The 18,433-nt window shown below is 41.4% G+C and overlaps 2 protein-coding genes across 5 annotated transcripts; one reads left to right on the top strand and one right to left on the bottom strand.

Moving 5' to 3' along the window:
- The first annotated feature begins 35 nt into the window (after positions 1 to 35).
- LOC100117171 (inactive ubiquitin carboxyl-terminal hydrolase MINDY-4B) lies at positions 36 to 15,302 on the top strand. 3 transcript variants are annotated; one of them, XM_008205003.4, is made up of 11 exons: positions 36 to 159; positions 2,458 to 2,576; positions 10,395 to 10,480; positions 10,565 to 10,782; positions 11,008 to 11,230; positions 11,844 to 11,909; positions 11,984 to 12,054; positions 12,150 to 12,300; positions 12,384 to 12,583; positions 12,799 to 12,951; positions 13,145 to 15,302. In XM_008205003.4, exons 1-11 carry the CDS (start codon positions 128 to 130, stop codon positions 13,188 to 13,190), a joined length of 1,365 nt encoding a protein of 454 aa, XP_008203225.2. In that variant the 5' UTR covers positions 36 to 127; the 3' UTR covers positions 13,191 to 15,302. The 3 variants fall into 3 exon arrangements, with proteins under 3 accessions (XP_008203225.2, XP_016842779.1, XP_016842780.1); XM_016987290.3 differs by lacking the exons at positions 36 to 159; positions 2,458 to 2,576 and adding an exon at positions 6,908 to 7,671; XM_016987291.3 differs by lacking the exons at positions 36 to 159; positions 2,458 to 2,576 and adding an exon at positions 10,140 to 10,312.
- LOC100116454 (tubulin beta chain-like) lies at positions 15,209 to 18,331 on the bottom strand. Of its 2 annotated transcripts, none has more exons than XM_001600184.6 (5): positions 18,082 to 18,331; positions 17,666 to 18,002; positions 17,251 to 17,578; positions 15,721 to 16,123; positions 15,209 to 15,637 (listed from the first exon to the last, which is right to left on the bottom strand). In XM_001600184.6, the coding sequence occupies exons 1-5, from the start codon at positions 18,136 to 18,138 to the stop codon at positions 15,419 to 15,421; spliced, it is 1,344 nt and encodes a 447-aa protein (XP_001600234.1). In that variant the 5' UTR covers positions 18,139 to 18,331; the 3' UTR covers positions 15,209 to 15,418. The 2 variants fall into 2 exon arrangements, with proteins under 2 accessions (XP_001600234.1, XP_032456495.1); XM_032600604.1 differs by having other exon boundaries at positions 17,666 to 18,028; positions 18,082 to 18,172.
- Positions 18,332 to 18,433: the final 102 nt, after the last annotated feature.

The following is an 18,433-nucleotide window of genomic DNA, read 5'->3' on the forward strand; positions in this document are numbered from 1 at the left end:
ACTAAGTTATACTCGCCGGTCGTGTCCTTAAATCTGTGTAATTCAAGCTCCCACTCGCTGAAGTCGGAATTCGTTAGAGCGAGAAGGAGCAAGCTGATATTCGTCGTTAACTCTGTTTTTTCACATCATGTGCACTGCCATGGAAAGTACTAATACTAAGTGAGTAATTTTTAGTGAAAATCGCTCTTGATTTGCATAAGTACGATACGTTTTCATTGAACAAAACGGAGAATCCAACTTTTGAAAAGTTTCGAATACTCGCAAGAAACGTTTCTTGCGAGAATCGGAAGCGGGTTAAGTGTTGTTGAACAAAACTTTTCGACACGAACTCGGTAGAACTTTATGCGTAACGAAGTTTCGAGTGGAATAGTTTTGTTTGTTTATTTTTTTGTTTAGATTTAATTGTATACGGCGTAACTTTTAATCTGAATCAGCCAAACTGAAAGTTGCAATTTCTGCTTTTCATCCTAATCTCTGTACACTGTTTTAATAAGATAAGTTATTTTTAATTAGTTTGGATTTTTCTTTGAGGTGTACAGCAGGCTAGAAGTAACTTTATTTTAGTTATTTCCAAAACGAATGGAAAGCTATGAAAAAAGTTTTCTCGTAAAATGATTACAGTTTGCTACAGCGTGCGAACAGTTGTTGATATTTTTGTTAGCGGCTTTAAAAATGTTCGGTGACAAAAATATTACATCACGGTATAAATAACGTAACGCTGTAAAACACTTTAAATTATACAACAAAATTCAATTTTTTTTATAAAAATCAATAAGAAACGACATTGAAAATGGAAATCACATTACAGCAGTCATCGATGAATCGCCTTTCGTTCTCCAAAAATACTCAAGCTCGCACACACACACGTATAGTCAGCTCGTAAAAGGCCGTTTTATCGCGTTCTAAAAGCTCCCTCCTCGCGCGGCAATCATAATCGTTATACGGCGGGGCACGAGATGGAAAAAACGGGCGTCGATTAATAGCTCTCTCCGGCCGCGGCTGTAGGGAAGAAATGCGGAGCTGAAGTGCACAGGTCAATTTTCACTGACAATCGAACCGCGTCACGAAGGTGTACCTATGCGCGCGTGTTTGGTAATGAGACTACGCGCGCAGCTACGACACCTGACATGACACAACCCCCACCTGCACGAGTATAAGCGGCTTCGCGCCCTGGTACCGACTCACTATATATATGTATACGTTTTATCGAGCTTTTCCGAATTCTCTCTATATACCTGTAAGCTCACTCTCTGCTTCTTCCTTTTCTCTCTCTCGACTTCTTCGCTCTGACGAGCGACTTTTAGACTGGCGCGCACACATGCGCTGCTCTTCGATTTTCTTTTCTGTAGGTATAGGGCTGTGTGCTATAGCTCTCGGCGAGCAGGTTATTGGGACACGTGCACGTGTGTTGAAATTTTCTCAGGTTTTTTTCGATCAAACTTTAGTGGTGGATAATGCGAATTGGATGGGAACTTTTTTCGCGTTTTCGAAGTGAAGCGAATGTTTTTTACAGGAAATAGCAATAATGAAATGCGGTGTTGAAGATCGTTTGAGCTTTCGATTGATCGCGGAATATCTTGATTTCACAAAATCAAGCAAGTTGCTTCCAATAGATCGTAATGAAATCGCAAGTAGTAAACCGATCTACACTATGTTGAAAAATAAAAGTGATCAATATTCAATTATTCAGATATAAGAAATTATATTAAAATAATAACAAATCGATTACTTCCTAAATAGATAATCACATGCATACATCTCCGATTCCCGAAAATCACACGATATTCGGAAATTATCAAGATAAGGAAGCTTGTCCCGAGCGAAGGTCAAAGCGATTTGTTCGAAGGCGTTAAGGACGACACTTTCGTGACACAGTCACTCAATCTCACTTTTATTTTTTTCTCTTACTCTCCGTGTTTTGGTTCTCTTTCGCATCATCCCTTCCTACGAAAATCGGGAGATCCGTCCCGATAACGATTCTCCTTCCGCCCGAACCGACCACTACTGCAATAGTCTGATGCGCCGCATACAAACTCGCGGACATCCGTCGAAAGCATTCGCTCCTGTCAAAGTGAAGCTAATAGCCTGTATATAATATTTGACTGTTCAGAAGTGACCGAAATCGAAAGTGGCTCGGAAGAACCTGATTGTCTGATTCATATAAGTTCAAAATGTTCTTGCCAAGTGAAATCGACGATGACCAGTTGGCGGAGTATGTCTTATGGTAATTTATTAAAAAACTTTCGTCAGCGCATCGTGATAGTTATATGAATTGAAAAATCGAATAAAAATTGCACACCTATCCGCTCCCATCCAAATAACCAGTATAGCATACATAGTTCAAGCGCATCAAAGGCGCGATATTCCTCACACTGCAGTATAGCGGCACATAAATATACAAGCAACACCCCGAAGCCACACGTATAACCCCGTCTGTTTTGTGTCGGTACGACGCAGCCGTGGCAGCAGCGCAATGGTAGCGAAGAAGTCCAGCGGCGCGAGGAAGCTCAACGCCGTGGCGAGAGCATTGGCCACCGCGGGCACGGTCTCGCGCCAGTATCGATCAGGAGCCGGTGGTAAGTTTGCACCTGTTATATATTCTCTGCAGCTATCGCGCGAAAAACGCGATTCCCTAGATTGCTGCGCTCGAATTATTAGATCAATCGCACACGCGCTTTATATAGTGATTTGTAATATATACTGCATATTATTAAGGCTAACTTTACGCACTCCCGCTATTGCGCACTAGACTGAAGGAGTGAACATTTTTCAAAATGGAATCTTTTTTTAAAAATCGATCTTTAAACAATAATGGGTAATAAAACCCTGTCAAACTGTATAATTTGCATATGGGAGCCCGTAGAATCGATTTTTTTTTTGTTTAACGATCACAGAATGTTCAGTTGCATTTTACCTTTCGCGGAAATATGGAACCTGCTATATTTGTGTTTCATGGAAAACAGTAAAACTAGAGTGAAAATATGGTTGTCGTATTTTTCTTAGTGTTCATAATATTTTGTCAACAAAAATTGCACTGCTGTGCTGCTGATTGGCTATTGATGACTGACTGACGGTATTATGATTCGAATAGCTGAGAAAGTCAATTCTTACCAGGTTATAGGGTTCACTTCAACATTGCGCAACGACATTGCGCAAAAAAAAATGATACGTCTGTTTCCAGTGATGTCAATTGACTTGGCTGAAATTAAATTTTTGGGCGATAATAGATCCTTGAATGTGCCAGTTCATAAAAATCCAAGAGAAGTTAGAGTTCTGTACGTGATTTTACACAACTCAAAAAATGACAATGTTAATGACGTCGAGAACTTAAAAGAGCTGTTTAAATATTTTGTTGATATTGCACCAGTACCACAAAGACCGAAATGTTTAATATTTGTTTTCGGTTCGAACAACACATCAGAACAATGCCTTAGGAGCATTTTACGGATTGCTTGGGAAAACAATTTTCTTGTCGTTACCATTTTAATGCTTGATGAATCTAACTTGCCGACAAAGATTATTTACAATCCTTTCACAGATATTATAATCGCCGCAAATGTAAGTGATCACAATAAACTTTTTCCGCAAAAACTCAACGACATGAATAATTATCCTTTCAAAATACCTCTGTACAATGATCCACCTTACATAAGTTACTTTGAAAACGAAGATAACGAAATCGTAGCCGATGGCGTCGATGTTAAATACATAGAAACGTTTTCCAAAAGAGTTAATCTTAATCTAACTTATCAAACGTTTCATCCTACGTCAATACGCGACAAGTACAAGATATATTTGAAATTGGCAAGCAACGAATTAAATATGATACAAACAGCAACAATGACTGGTACATCGCTGTACACTATGTAAGTCGCAGGAAGCATACATTTTGGAACAAGTTACTGCGTTATTTTGGCGCCTAATTTGGTATATTCAACAGTAGTGATATCACCGAACGTATATTTCTTGATGACCATTTTACCCGTGATTTTAATGGGATTCGCGATCGTAGCAAGTGAATCTGATATCGGAGTTAACCGATGTCAAGGTAATAAAATCGAAAACTGAATTCAATACTTACGATGAAATCTATAATTCAAATTTGCCACTTTTGATGCCGATAACAATATTCGAAGAATTTTCGAATGATGGAAACGAAGTGATCCACAAGTTAAAGTCTAGAATAAAGCAAACAAATAATTATGACGACTGCTTCAGAGAAAATGTGCAAAGAAATCAACCCTCTTTCTGCATGACCTATGAATTGAATAGGAAATATGTGGTCAAACAATCCGTATTACTCAACGGTATTCCGATCATGAAAATTACGAAATTAACGACGAATAGCGATAACATAGCGTTTTCATTTGAACGAGGTTCCCCTTACATTGAAGTGTTTAATTTGTTTCTGCAAAAAATTGTTGAATCAGGAATCCCAAAATTTTGGAAACATCAGCAAGATCAGCATAGTTTACGAGAAGAAAGAGATCTGGATGTTGAAGAAACAACTGTGATGAAGGAAAGTTTTTTGGGAATAATATCGTTATGTGCTGGGTGCTTTATTTCGATGATAGTGTTCACGATAGATCATCATTCAATGATCATGTGAAGTTTACTACAGCACTTTTTTTGACATTATCTTCAGAATAGCACCCTGGGAACGCAGATCGATATCTAGAAACATTGGTCGGCCGTCGTCGTCTAATATTTCCACGTAGTTTAGACTAAGATTGGTTTCAAATCCGGAACGTTTGGCTTGCTTCTGAGCCTGAACTCCCGTGAAGACTGTCGAAGTAATAGCTATCTCGTGTTTTCGGCCAATGTCGTTTCTATGGTTTTTTTTTCAAAAAAGTCAACCAACATAATGCAAGTGTTTGTATAATTAGTACAGAAAAAAATGTTACCTAAATTCGAGTAAGCGTACCCCAAGTTCTTGACCACGGAAAGCCGGAGAAACGCCGGAGAAGACCTGCTGAACAGATGTATTTATCTACTCCGTACGTTCTGTAAATGTCAACGTTTTTCAAAATCTTGCTCTTGAAGTTGCAATACTTTTTCAATGACCTGCTTTTGAAGTTTGTCTAAAACAAAATTAGAACATGGTCAGTATAGTTCTTGTGTGAAAAAAAAGTAATTCATCCTGTAGGTTACCACGATATTCTCTAAAGATTTGTTGGCTTCTTTAGTTTCGACAAACAGGACGTTAACTGCAACTAGTTCTAGTAATGAGTCGTCAGAACCCAGCTTGAATGCACCGATACTTATATTTTCATTCAGAAAATGTTTTATAAGTTTTCGGTAATCTTCAATTGCATCTTTGTATTCCTTGAGCTCTACAATGACAATAATTTTATGTATAATATTCCTTCGAATTTGTTTAGTATAAAAATTAGGAAAAATCTTATATTTGTTACTAACTCAAAGATACGAAAATGTTCAACTCGGCGAGAAAGAAGTTTGACATGTACTCGACGACTTCGTCATATCTGTCCTCTGGAATGTCTTGAATGATGTTTCGAATGCGTTCTGTTGTACCATCGTTCAGTTGCTCTTCGACCTCCAGTTGCTGCCAAACGTGAGGTGGTCCAGCTGGTCGCTTCCAATCGGCTGGAACGGGTCTTATATTTTCCAAGTTTTTGATCTTCATCTTCTTATCTCACGTGAAGAAGTAAAAGCAAAGTTTGAACAATTTTAATATGGAACACCGTTGCACCGTTTGAATTGGAAATGTCAGAATGTAGAAAACGTTTTTCTTGTACTATTGAAATGGTAATATTGAAATTATAATTGAAACTCAAATATTTATTCGTCTTTATATAATTATTAATACTTGTTATTTATGTATGTTATTTTACATGTTCGAACGAAATGCAACTAAAGAAATACTGCTTGATTGCAGTGTTTTAATGCTTTCTTGTTGATACAAGATGTCTTGAAGTGCAATTTATCGTTCTTTACTATTTTATACGAGAATTGTAAAAAAAAAATAAATAAATTACTTACAGAAAATGTAAATGAGTAATTTTAGAAAAAAGCTATGTTTTTATTTTGGCCTTTATGATTTGTGGATAGAGTAGATTCGATTGCTTTCTCTCTTACAGCTACGACTTTTTTATAGATTCAATAACGTATATGGTAAACATCTTATTGTTCTGCCAAATCGTGAGTTATCGACGGGCCAAACAACAAATTTATTTGCACAATTTCGTGAAATTCGATGCATTGCAATTTCATAACAATGCGTACAAACAAAGTGCATACATCCCCTCCATAGTCTTTGATTTTGGTTAGATTGCGTGCAAGAAAATATCTAATTTCGGTCTAGCGAGTATTGCACGCCTCCCGTGCTCTCCTTGAACATCTCCAACTCCAAGACTTTTCAAAGTCGATCAAGAGCCCTTGATTCACACTTAACTTCCTTCCTCGTCATGATTATGAAATAAGTGAAAATAGAGAATGCTGTTCGGAACTAAATAAGTTTTGCATTTGCATAATTTTTATAATTTCAAAAAGCTACGTTTATCTTTTGTTCTAACATAAAAATTCTAGTTGATATTTATTTCAAATTTTTAATTATAGCAATCCATAATCGTACGCTGGTAATGATCTAGCCCAGTGACTTATCTCTATTTCACACCTACATACATACACGTATATGAAGAAACGTTCAGATTCCCAACTACATCAAGTTAATCGATCGTTGGCGCTTCAGGTGTTCGTCTGTTTGTTTGTGGCGTGCTATCGCCTTGTACGTACGTGGCAGTTAGCAGTTTCGCGCTTTCTGCAAAAAAAAAAAAAAAAATCCATACTGATAAACCCGCAAGCTCAAGCTAAAATCGGCTTAATCCATCATCGAATTAATCGAAAAAACTTGTATCCTATAGGTATACACAGACAAGAATCTCCCAAGTCTATACCAGCATAACGAGCTGCTTCCTGTCGGCAATTTCCTCCTGCAGCTAATAGGCCAGCTCTGCAGAGCTAAGGTCGAATAATGATCGGAAAAGCACATATGGCGGTGCACAGAGGATCCAACCACCCGCGCACACGTACGTAGCCCGCTAGCGAAATCAAATAGAACCTCTCGGCACACTCGATCGCATTCCTGGTATAAAGAGCCTCTACGTACACCCACACCAGCCGCTGCGATGTGCAGCAGGAAGAACGTATCCACCCCGCGCGCACAGCTATACATGCCTAGAGGTGCCGATGGAGCCGCGAGATAGCCCCTCGGCCTCGGCGGCGCGCTTTTGTGTGTCTATACACGTATATTATGTATGTATACACATGCATACCGGCGGTGCAACAATTACACCGAGCGGCTCGAGCCCCCGTGTCAGTCAACGCAAAGCCGCGTCCGACCACATTGCGCTCGCTACTACTTGCTCCTTGCACAAGGACCTCCTATTGCTCGTCGCTTCGACTTACGATGACGCGCAGAGGAAGACTCGATCGCTCTGGGAGTGGAAGCTTTAGCTGAGGAAAATGCGGTGATTAGCGTGAAACACACGAGGGACGAAAGGACGATGGAGGAGCCGATCGGGACGATGCCGGATAACGCCGGCAGGAGCAGGCCACCGACGCCCCCGCCGATGCCCAGCACGCCCAGGACTGTAATCTGCCGACCCTGCGAGCTGCGCCGCGAGAAACCTACTTACCTCAGGGATAGAGGTAATGTGTAATTTAACTTTCCCGTGATGCAGTGTGTTATTTTCACCCGAGGCTTCGATCCGTCGGAGCTTGCGAAGCTTTTTCGTTCGGAGGAACGACATGGAGCTTTCGGGGATTTTTAGAATTGAAGTCGGGCTTGCAGGAGGTGCTTATTTCATTATTTTGGCCGAGCCGAGATAATACCAGTTCGTGCGCGAGCTTTAAATTCATTCGACGTAATATATATGTCGTTGCACAGGTCTATTTGATCGATACATTGCGTGCGAAATCTTCCATCAGCTTATTTCGGAAAAATTCATCGGAAAGAGAGTCACACCATCGATACAACGCCATGAGTGTCAAAGCATACAATTTTGTCTATTATAACGCGGAGGAGGTACTTGGCGCGTGTTCCGTTTATACGATATCCGCGTGACACGGTTCAATTACCGCGAGCCGAGGAAATATTAATTCCAGCGCTGGATCCGAGCTTTTTACGACGCGCGACATGCTAGATTCTTTGGTGTCGAAGCTTCTTTTCGTATGTATATATGTTTTATGCATTTTGATGAAGCTAGAGAGAAAGGAATATTTTTGCACTTCATTCGAACACGAAATATTCACATTACGCATCGCTCTCTGACATATCAATTTGGGTGACGGGGTGTCGGGGTTGCATCATTCGATTTTCGAAATTTTTTGTAGAGCTCCGAGTCAGTTGGGCTTCGACGCTGCTTGTGAAATGAACAAGTTCGCTAAGGCTGTCGAGAAAAACCGGGAGAAAAACTCTCTTCTAGGTATACTTGTGCGGTGCTTGTCGTATTCTTTGTGTGTGTGTGTGTGTGTGTGATTAATTGCAAGCTTCTTTGGTTATATTGTTTTTTTTAATCGTTAATTAGTTCGATAGTGAATTTACTATACTGTAGTTTTGCTTTCCTTCTGTTGATATATTATAATATAATAGGACTACGTCAGATGGTGCAAACAGTGTTGAAAAGTGATACCAAATCATTCGAACGTGATTCAATTTTATTCGATAACCCCAGCATTAAAAAATGTAACTGCAATAATCGCCCTCAAAAATTTACAAACAAATTATAACGTCGCCCTCAGCAGCAATGAGAACCATTGCAGCACCGCAACGTGAAAAGACAAGGTCAGACATGAATATTCCTCGCGTTTTCGCGCGCTCGTGCGAACCCTTGGAACGCGGAATATCCAAACGCGCTAGAGACGGAAGATGGGTGTATTCCAGGAAGTAGCTCGCAACGCTCCTCTGTATACATGTATACACGAAACTTTGCAATCGGCGAATGCACGTGCTAGTTCCGACACGAATTCATAATCGGATCTTCATTACGTGCCGACACGCTAAGCGCTGGAACGGCTGCGCGCCTTTGTGTGTGTGTGTGTGTGTGTGTTTGGCCAGTAGAGAGGAGTTAGCTGGAAGATTTGCTCATTATATCTGTTTGTGTGTATGATATGCCTTGTTGTTTTTTTTCAAAGCTTGTTTCGTTTGCACGATGCTTCTGTAGACAAATGATGTAATGAAAAGTAGTTAGTTTAAGTGATGATGTTTTTTTTTCTTTTTTTAATAAATTAAACAAATGAGGGTTTATGTGTGTAGTTATTGTGAGAAAATTTATTGGAAAAAGGTCAATGCTCCACTGAAACAACTTTTTTGACATTGTGTGCGTAACGCACAACTTTTAGTTAGATATTTACGCACATGTGCGAAATACTTATCTTATTACATATACCGATTTCAACCATGCGTAAAGTTGAACTTTACGCTCTAGTAATGAAAAAGCGGTATAAAGCGATTTTTCATATAATATAGTTTATCAGGAATAAAGAAATTCCAGATTTACTATCCAATTAAAGATTTACTATTTATTCATTTCTAACATATGGAAATCCAAATGATTCCTTGAAAAGACATAACTTATTATTTATAATAGATAAGCAACACAACAATCGGTTAGTAATTATAAGATAAACGCGTGGAAGGAGGACGAATCCAACGAAAGGTCAAACCCCTAGGTCGATCCGTCACAGAATCTCAAATTCCTCGCGTACGTAGCACAAGCATCAATCACCCAAGTTTAACTAGATTCACGCGAAAACCATATCACCCGTCGCGTTTCTAATTAAATCTCGCACTGCAAAGTGAGATCGATCTCTCGTCAACGATCTATATCCTGGCACTTCGGCAGTGAACTTGGCAGGCACCTAATACGACACACATATATTACACACGCACATACGCTGTGCGACGCCGGTGACACGTGAGAGAGGGTAAGAATCCCTCCCGCCCCTCCGCCCCCGCGAGGCTTTGCCAAGAAACGAACGGATATCGCGTTTTCGCATCGGACACGTTATTGGGCCAGCGGCGGCACTAAAGTTTCCCTTTAAACGTCCAAATTGACATGTTTCGTGTCGGGCTTCGCGTATACATCGCGCCTATAAAAGCTGCCGCGACGCTTCAATTGATATCAGATAGTTTCTTCGCGTCGCTCGGCAGTAGTGACCGTGCCATACGCTCCGGAGAGTTTAGATTCGAAAATACGTTGAAAATAATAAAAATTAAAGATGATGACCCTGTCCGTGAGGGCAGCCAAGTGCGCCGCTCTGATGGCTGAACCGGACGAGCTTTATCCAGGTTCATCGATCGATAATTATATATCATCGAGAAACGTATATAATAATAACGCCAGTGTGTGGGATTGGTTTTCTGTTCGCAGAGCGGATCCTCTATCCGAGAAACACGAGAACTCTGGCCAAGACGCCGGTAACAGGTGGTACACCCATCGACGAGGAGACATGCATGGTAAGTCGATACTACTATGTTAATTGTCTGTGTCTGTGTGATTTTATATATTTTTATTCGATATCACGTGTGTGTCTCTTAAAGGCCTTGCGAATGTTGGTCTTTGGGAGCTGTGCAAGTCCACCAAAGGCCGAGTGGGCTCGGACCGGTCTGACGCTTAGAGCAGTCGGTCAGAACTTGAGCTTCGGTTTGAGGGCACCTCGAAACTCCACTAGGGGACTCATCACCGCGGTTCAGGCGATAATGCTCAAGCACTTTCTGTTCAAACTCACCAAGCAGGAGACACGCTGTTCGCCGGATGTGTGAGTGAACGTATATTCTCAACCCTAAAGAATTTGGCGCGAAATTCAAATATAAATCTGATAAGCCATAGTATACACTTACCAGCGCACTCCGCCTCTCTCTATACTTACGCACATCACTAATGACGCACCGTTCAGCCCCCGACTCCCACGCAGGCGGTGCATGATAATAATTTCCGGTTTCCCGCAACGATACGTGTAAAAAAATGCGTATAACCCTCGCAGGTTGCTGAAGCCGAGCTACGAGAAGCAGGTGGTGGTTCTGACCGCCTCGATAGCCGAGATAATCTGGCGATGCGCGGGTGGCTTCGCGGTGCAGAACGCGAGCGCGAGCTTCAACAGCGCGGCCAGCAGCCTCAACATACCCAAAGCTGTGGTGGTTCTGCCGCAGGAGACGCCGTATCTGCAGCACAGCGTGCAATACTTTCAGGATGGACTGACGGAAACTGTAGGTCCCATCTCGAAATGTTGTCGCGCTTTTTGTCGTTGTTGCGCGATCGGCGAGAGGAGGAGCCTCTTTGAAATGCCGGGAGTGATTGTTTTGTTGTTGTTATTGCGTTCCGGTGGTATTTCTCGGAGGTTCCTCCGATCGATCGAGAGCTCGGTGCAGTGTGGTATGTAGTGTTGTTATACATGTTCGACTAAGGATAAAGCGTAATTTTATTATAACAACCTTTTAGAAATTATAACGTAGTTTGATAAATGCATTTAGATCAAATCGCTTATCGATGATTCGTCAACAGAAGCATGTGATTTACATTCACTTGAGCCCCGCTGTAGTGAAAGTTGAAAAGTTTGCGGAGAAATCGAAGATTCGCACTGCACGATATTATACAAAGTTTTAGAGAAATATGGCATAGAGCCAGATTTCAAAACTTATATTAACGTCGTTCCAAACATCGTTCGTACAATTTAATCAATGTTTCGCTAAATTTTTTGAAGGTGAGAACAAGCTATCGGAGGTTGAGAAAGTTTTTGACACTTTTTTTGCATCTATGCACTGAAATAATGTTACGGGATGTATTTTTGTGCGTAAAACGAAGGACTTTTTGTGATTTCAGTTACACTTATTCGAGTTCACGACTTTGGATGATCTCGAAATTTTTATTAAGAGATATTTATACTTGGTACGTATCTTCAATGTGCCCTTTTTCACTAGAGCTATGCGCTAAAAATAACGTTACGCTCTTCTAATACGCAGTTTCAAGACGAAGGGGGTCCAGGTGCAAAGATACTCTTATACAGTGCCATTTTATCCCGAGGATTATCCAAGTAAATATTTTCGTACACTGATGAGTTACTATAATAATTGTAGCTATTGGTAAAAACACATCTTCAATTCATATTGAAACGCTTTAAATCTCCAGGGTCCGAAACGACATGGAAGATCCCAGGGCATCGATTCTAAGCGGTTGTCCCGAAGAGGGTCCTTTATCTCTGGTCGTCCTCGCGATCACCGGTAGAGCGTCACCCCACCTCCACAACGGCGTGATTCACGTCGGCGATGAAAACACTTACGTACGCATTAAAAAAAATACCAACATTCTGCTAATTAAAAATCCTCCACCTATATAACAATCGCAATTCCAAAACTCTCTCAGGCCATACCGCAATGGGGTGTGCTGGTCCGTAGCGAGATCGGCTTCCTGGTGCACGAGGGTGACACCACGGCCAGCAAGCAGCCCGGTTCCAGGCTAAAAACGCCAAGCTTGCCAATTTGGGTGACTCTCTGTCTGGGACACCACGGAGTCCTTTTCAACACCAACAGAGAACTGCTGAGGAACTATCACGCTGAGAGGCGGTAATGATTTCCTCAATTTTATTAATTACAATAAAACAAATAATAATTCGTCGAAGAAAAGAGAGCTCCGCTCAATGCAAATAGCGCAGGATGCAGATAAAGTGCAATGAATCGAAATGAGGAAAAGCGCGCTCGGAGTCTTATACCGTGCAATCTGACGTAGGAAGAGGATTCGCGTAATAATAACCGCTGCCTCTCAACTTAATGGTCTGCAGGTTCGATCTGCAGTACTACACTTGCGGTGGGAGTCATGCTACGTTAACCGTGGATACCAGAGCCCGAGAAAACGCATCGGGAATCGAGGGCTCCGCCGCCAGGGAGACCATGGACATCGCTGCTACTCCGCTCGAGAAACTCATTCATTCCAAGTGAGATCGTGCTTTTTTTGTATTTTAATTCGTATCGAGGAAAAATTTGCGAATCGCATCGTATAAAAAGCCAGGAAAATATAAAATTATTCCCGATGCCCAGCGACTCGTAAAATTTTTCCAATCTAACCGGAGAGAGTCGGAGTTTGGCACGAATTTAACCGAAATGAAATGATTTCACGCTGCCGAGAAGATGGCAGGACGCGCAGGTCCAGTGGAACGGAACACCAGTGCTTTGAAGAGAACGACTCCATCACGGCTCGTCTAATCCATCCTGACGTTACTTTTGCACCTGGCGAACCAGAGGCAAAAACTCGACGGGGACAGAGAGAGAGAGAGAGAGAGAGAGAGAGAGAGAGAGAGAGAGAGAGAGAGAGAGAGAGAGAGAGATTTACTTGTAGACGGCAATTATAGTCGTCGGGCTCTGCAAACATCGATTTCAACATTCGATTTACCGTAATAATTTGCAGCGTTTCTCGAGGTGGTCTCGAATATTTGTCGGTGCTTGATGTTGTTTTACGGCTTTGCCGAGTTTTCTTGCGACGAATTGATTCGAAAATGATCAAAATTTTTTCTATAATGCCGCGGAAATTGCAATTGGATTGTTAGCGAGTTTATGGATTTGAAAAAAGCATCTTGAGTTGACGATGATTGGTGAAAAATCGATTATTTTTATAGAAATGTGATTGTATAGAAATTCGTGGAGAACAATGTTAGGATCGTTATGAAAGACAAATTTTATTTAATGACAGTTTTGGTATCAGAAATTGTATATCGAAGCGATATTATATTATATAGCATATATTTAATGTTTAAAAAGCATGTGTAAGAAATGCTATAGATGAATTGGATGTCGTGTAAAGTAATTACATTATATGAAGATTATTACACTTGATGTTTATAGTTTAAACTATATCCCAGCGTAAATAAAAATATAAATTCTGTTTGAAAGTGATGTTCTATTTTTGAGAAAAATTGATTGTATTTATTGTAAGACATAAGAGTGATAGAGATATAGTTATTCCGATATCAATGTAATAAGCACATCTTTGCTTAAACAAACATATCTGAAAAGTTTCTTTCAATGTTAAACAATGAAAAAAAAAAATAGATAACCAATATAAAATACTTCTTCGATGATATCAAGCACAAACTGCAGTCTGTGCGAGGCGGGTACATCGATCTTGGCAAACATGGTGATCATTTTCTTACAGCCATAGCATTATCGATTTGCAAGTAAGCGTCTCGCGCTTCGTTCCCGTCGTGTGTATAACGACGTCTTTTGTAAACTATGTGTCACGTCATTTACAGGTACTACGCTCAATTCTGTTTGAATATGAACTTTTAAGCTGCAGTGCATTCTATCGATATAAACTAGAATTTCATCTTTAGCTAATGTATAAGCATGAACATTTTATCATAATTATTACAAATAGTAAAATTGCATTAAGTTGTACAAATAATTAGAACATGTAAAGCAACGATTACTAAAGTATCAAAATATATTAGTATTAATCAATATAGAGTTAGGCGCCAACGAAATTTTGTTACTAATTTCTCCGTCTATAGATATAACGACTCATATAATACAACATTTCAAATATGAGATAGCAAAAAGCATCGAAGGACACGAGAGGAAATAGTCTCCGCGAGTGCAGAGCGTGAGAACTGGGGCCAAGAAGATCCGAGGGATTTCGCGGCGCGATTACGCGACCGCGAAAACTCTCTGCAGTAGAAGATCCTATACACAAGGGGGCGGTGATCCGACTCGCGTCATTAGCCCGTGAAATGGTCGTACGCTGCGGCCGTGAGAAGAGCCGCGAGTCGCTGCCTGTAATATCGATGCAACTTGCGATGAAAGGAAACGCGCCGGCGGCCTTTTCTCTCTTCCTTTCTCACTCTCGCTACTGCTTCGCTCGTCTTCTCGCCTTCTTTGCTCTCTGCGGTTTCAGCGTCGCTTCTTCTTCTCTTCTTCATGTTTTCTGAACTATAGTCGTCTATTTCGTTGTTCGACTTGATTAGTGATAGCAGTTTTTGCCAGCGTTAGGATAAGCTGATTAATTATGTTATGTAAAGATCGGCTAACGAAATTTTTGAAAATATTGCTTTACTGAGAAGTATAGCCGCAAAGTTACTTCTTTATTCATTTTAAGAATTTCAGTGTGATAGAATTTCGCTGTGTTAGATAGCCAAATTTACTCGCCTCTACTACGAAATGATAATGTAAAATTAGGGCTATAAGGCAAAACACTTTAGCGAGGGAGAACCAAACTTTTAATCAGAGCCAAGACATCATCACACATTACACCACTGAGTATACGAAACGTTATAACAGCAAATTATACAGACATTAAAACAAAATATGTAACAAACTTCGAATTTAAAAGCACGAACAAAAATGACGCGTGAAAAAGAACAGTACAAATAGAGACCGGTAGACATAAGCATATCCGAGCAATCATCAAAGTCAGGCGTAATCCTCCTCCTCTTCTTCGTCTTCCTCGTAGTCCGCGAACTCATCGGCAGTCGCTTCCTGATATTCCTGATATTCCGATATCAGATCATTCAAACAAGCCTCGGCTTCGGTCAGCTCCAACTCGTCCATCCCCTCGCCGGTGTACCAGTGCAAAAACGCCTTCCTGCGGAACATCGCCGAGAACTGCTCGGAAATCCGCTTGAACAGTACCTGCGTAAAATATAATCCAGAAAGATAAAAGGACGATTATAAAACTGGAATATCCCATCGATCGCACAAAGGTATAAACTCACCTGGATAGCCGTGGAGTTTGCGATGAAGGTCGCCGATATGGTGTAGCCCGTCGGCGGAATGTCGCAGACGGCGGTCTTCACGTTGTTCGGTATCCAGTCGACAAAGTAGGGACTGTTTTTGTGCTGGATATTATACATCTGCTCGTCGACGTCGCGCATCGACATTCGGCCTCGAAAGATCGCAGCCACGGTGAGGTAGCGGCCGCATCTCGGGTCGCAAGCGACCATCATGTTGCGCGCCTCGAACATCTGCTGGGTCAACTCGAGGACCGAGCAGGAACGGTACTTTATGTTGGTCTCCGGACTGAGGGGCGCGAAGCCCGAGATGAAGAAGTGCACGTGTGGAAACGGGACCATGTTTACCGCCAGCTTGCGAAGATCGGCGTTCAGCTGGCCGGGAAACCTGTTTGGGTTATGCGAAGTTTTGATTTTCCGCATAATTATAACATTTTGATGATCTTTTGTGGCAGCGTCCCGATGGCGAGTGTAAGTTTTGTACACTGTACTATCGAAGAGCGCCGCGACTTATTGTACTTTGAATTGGCTTTTTAACCTAATTGCGATCGAAAATTAATTCGCGCCTTCTCGATTCTATTTTTTCAGTTCAGACCCTCTAAGTTTCGGCAATAGTATAGGTTCAGTCGACGAAGAGGTTAAAAAGACAATAAATTTCTACATAGAAACTTTTATTGATGTAGCGAATGATCGTTATTTTCTGAATATAAGTTGCTTTTAGCAAGTATATGCTTATTTACTCTAGATTATTTACCTCCTATATCTATACTTATAAATAAATTTACTCTAGTTTATTGACAATAAGATACATCATAGACTGTGATAATAATTACTTTTTTGGGAATCAAAAGCAAAAATCCTTACGGATAATGAACAAAATTCTTTTCAATTTTTGAAAAGTTCAAACATATTGAATCTGAACTTGATCGAGAGCTTTCTCAAAACAAATGTTTGGCTTTAGACGAAAATCTAGCTAATAATAATAATGTTCGACATCGAATGCCTAAATACTATGAGTGGTGTTTGAAAGAAAAAAAAAATGAGCTTGAAAGAGGAGTAAGAAAAATGCCAGGTAACAAAGATTAGAATGTACATCGCTACTACTTCAGGTTTTATCTTGATAGCGTACGTATCTTGAAGACGATGAAATAATTGATTTAATCGGCAAATTCACTGAAGCCTCGCTACTGAATCCAAAGATATATTGAAAAATATGGTCCGACCCAGACGAAAAACTTCAAAGAATAATGGAAGAAGCTATAGAGAAGAAAAGTCGAAGTTGCCACCAACGACGCAACCACAGCCTCCATCGGAGACACCACCTACAAAGACACAGCCGCAGCCACAGCCGCCATCGGATATAAAATAGTCGTAAAAGAAAGTTAAAATAATCAAAGCACAACGATTCTCAAATCAGAAAAATTATACCGCTACCCACAATTTCGAAACGCAATTAGCGCACCGGTCGCTGCGATAAGAATAAGCCAAGAAATGAATACGAAAAAGGTCGCTGACCTAAGACAAGTGGTAACGCCGGACATGGTCGCGGACACGAGTTTATTCAAATCGCCGTAGGTGGGCGTCGCGAGTTTGAGCGTGCGGAAGCAGATGTCGTAGAGCGCCTCGTTGTCCATGCAGTAAGTCTGGTCGGTGTATTCCATCAGTCGGCAGATCGAGAGGGTCGCGTTGTACGGCTCGACTACGGTGTCCGAGACCTTGGGCGACGGTACCACGGAGAAGGTCGAGACTATTCGATCCGGGTACTCGTCGCGGATTTTCGAGATTATCAAGGTTCCCATGCCGGAACCAGTGCCGCCGCCCAGCGAATGCGTCATTTGGAATCCTTGGATATTGTTTTCGGTTTTAATCGTGGGACAGTGCGGGCGTGTCTTGGATACACATTGCAACGAAGATTATATTATGGTATCACCTTGGGGACAATCGCAGCTCTCCGTCTCCCGCCTGATGACCTCCATGACGTTGTCAACGAGCTCGGCGCCGTCGGTGTAGTGACCCTTGGCCCAGTTGTTACCGGCTCCGGAGTTTCCGAAGACGAAGTTGTCCGGATGGTAGATTTCTCCGTAGGGCCCAGATCGCACCGAGTCCATGGTTCCTGGCTCGAGGTCAACGAGAATCGCTCGCGGCACGTACTTGCCCTCTTGGACCTCGTTATAGTAGACGTTGATGCGCTCCAGCTCGACCTTGAGCTTACCCCGATACTGACCCTTCTGATCCACGCCATGTTCGCCCGATATCACCTCCCAGAACTATTGTTTTTTAGTTACAGTCCTGTCTGATAATGTGATCAGAAATTTAAATGAATACAGAATCACACTCGAAGCTAACCTTGGATCCAATCTGGTTTCCGCACTGTCCGACTTGAATTTGAATGATTTCGCGCATTTTCACAGAGAATTTTGCACAAAGATACTTCACGTAAAATTTAGTACTCCGTCATTAATTAAAAACCTAAATTTCAAATAACGGGATAACGAAAAATTTTGAGCGCGTCATGCGTGCGGAGAGGACCGAAACGTTACTTCATATTCGACAGACTAAAGTTGCTGGCGAACGCAGTCTATTGTTTATTTTTTCCTTCGGCAACTGTTCCTGCTCATCGAACGTTTTTCAAATCCTTGGAACACGTTCTCCACAAGAGTTAAACGGCTATCATAATCCTCAAATTCCTGCTCGTGCG

Source organism: Nasonia vitripennis, chromosome 5, assembly GCF_009193385.2.
Source record: "Nasonia vitripennis strain AsymCx chromosome 5, Nvit_psr_1.1, whole genome shotgun sequence".
Classification (NCBI taxonomy): Eukaryota; Metazoa; Arthropoda; class Insecta; order Hymenoptera; family Pteromalidae; genus Nasonia; species Nasonia vitripennis.

Coding starts and splice junctions, on each gene's coding strand:
- LOC100116454 (XM_001600184.6), bottom strand. CDS start 18,138: ATGCGCGAAATCATTCAAATTCAAGTCGGACAGTGCGGAAACCAGATT. Junction 18,003..18,081: donor GAAACCAGATTGGATCCAAG/GTTAGCTTCGAG, acceptor AAAAAACAATAG/TTCTGGGAGGTGATATCGGG. Junction 17,579..17,665: donor GAGCTGCGATTGTCCCCAAG/GTGATACCATAA, acceptor ACAATATCCAAG/GATTCCAAATGACGCATTCG.
- LOC100117171 (XM_008205003.4), top strand. CDS start 128: ATGTGCACTGCCATGGAAAGTACTAATACTAA. Junction 10,783..11,007: donor ACACGCTGTTCGCCGGATGT/GTGAGTGAACGT, acceptor TAACCCTCGCAG/GTTGCTGAAGCCGAGCTACG. Junction 11,910..11,983: donor TTAAGAGATATTTATACTTG/GTACGTATCTTC, acceptor TCTAATACGCAG/TTTCAAGACGAAGGGGGTCC.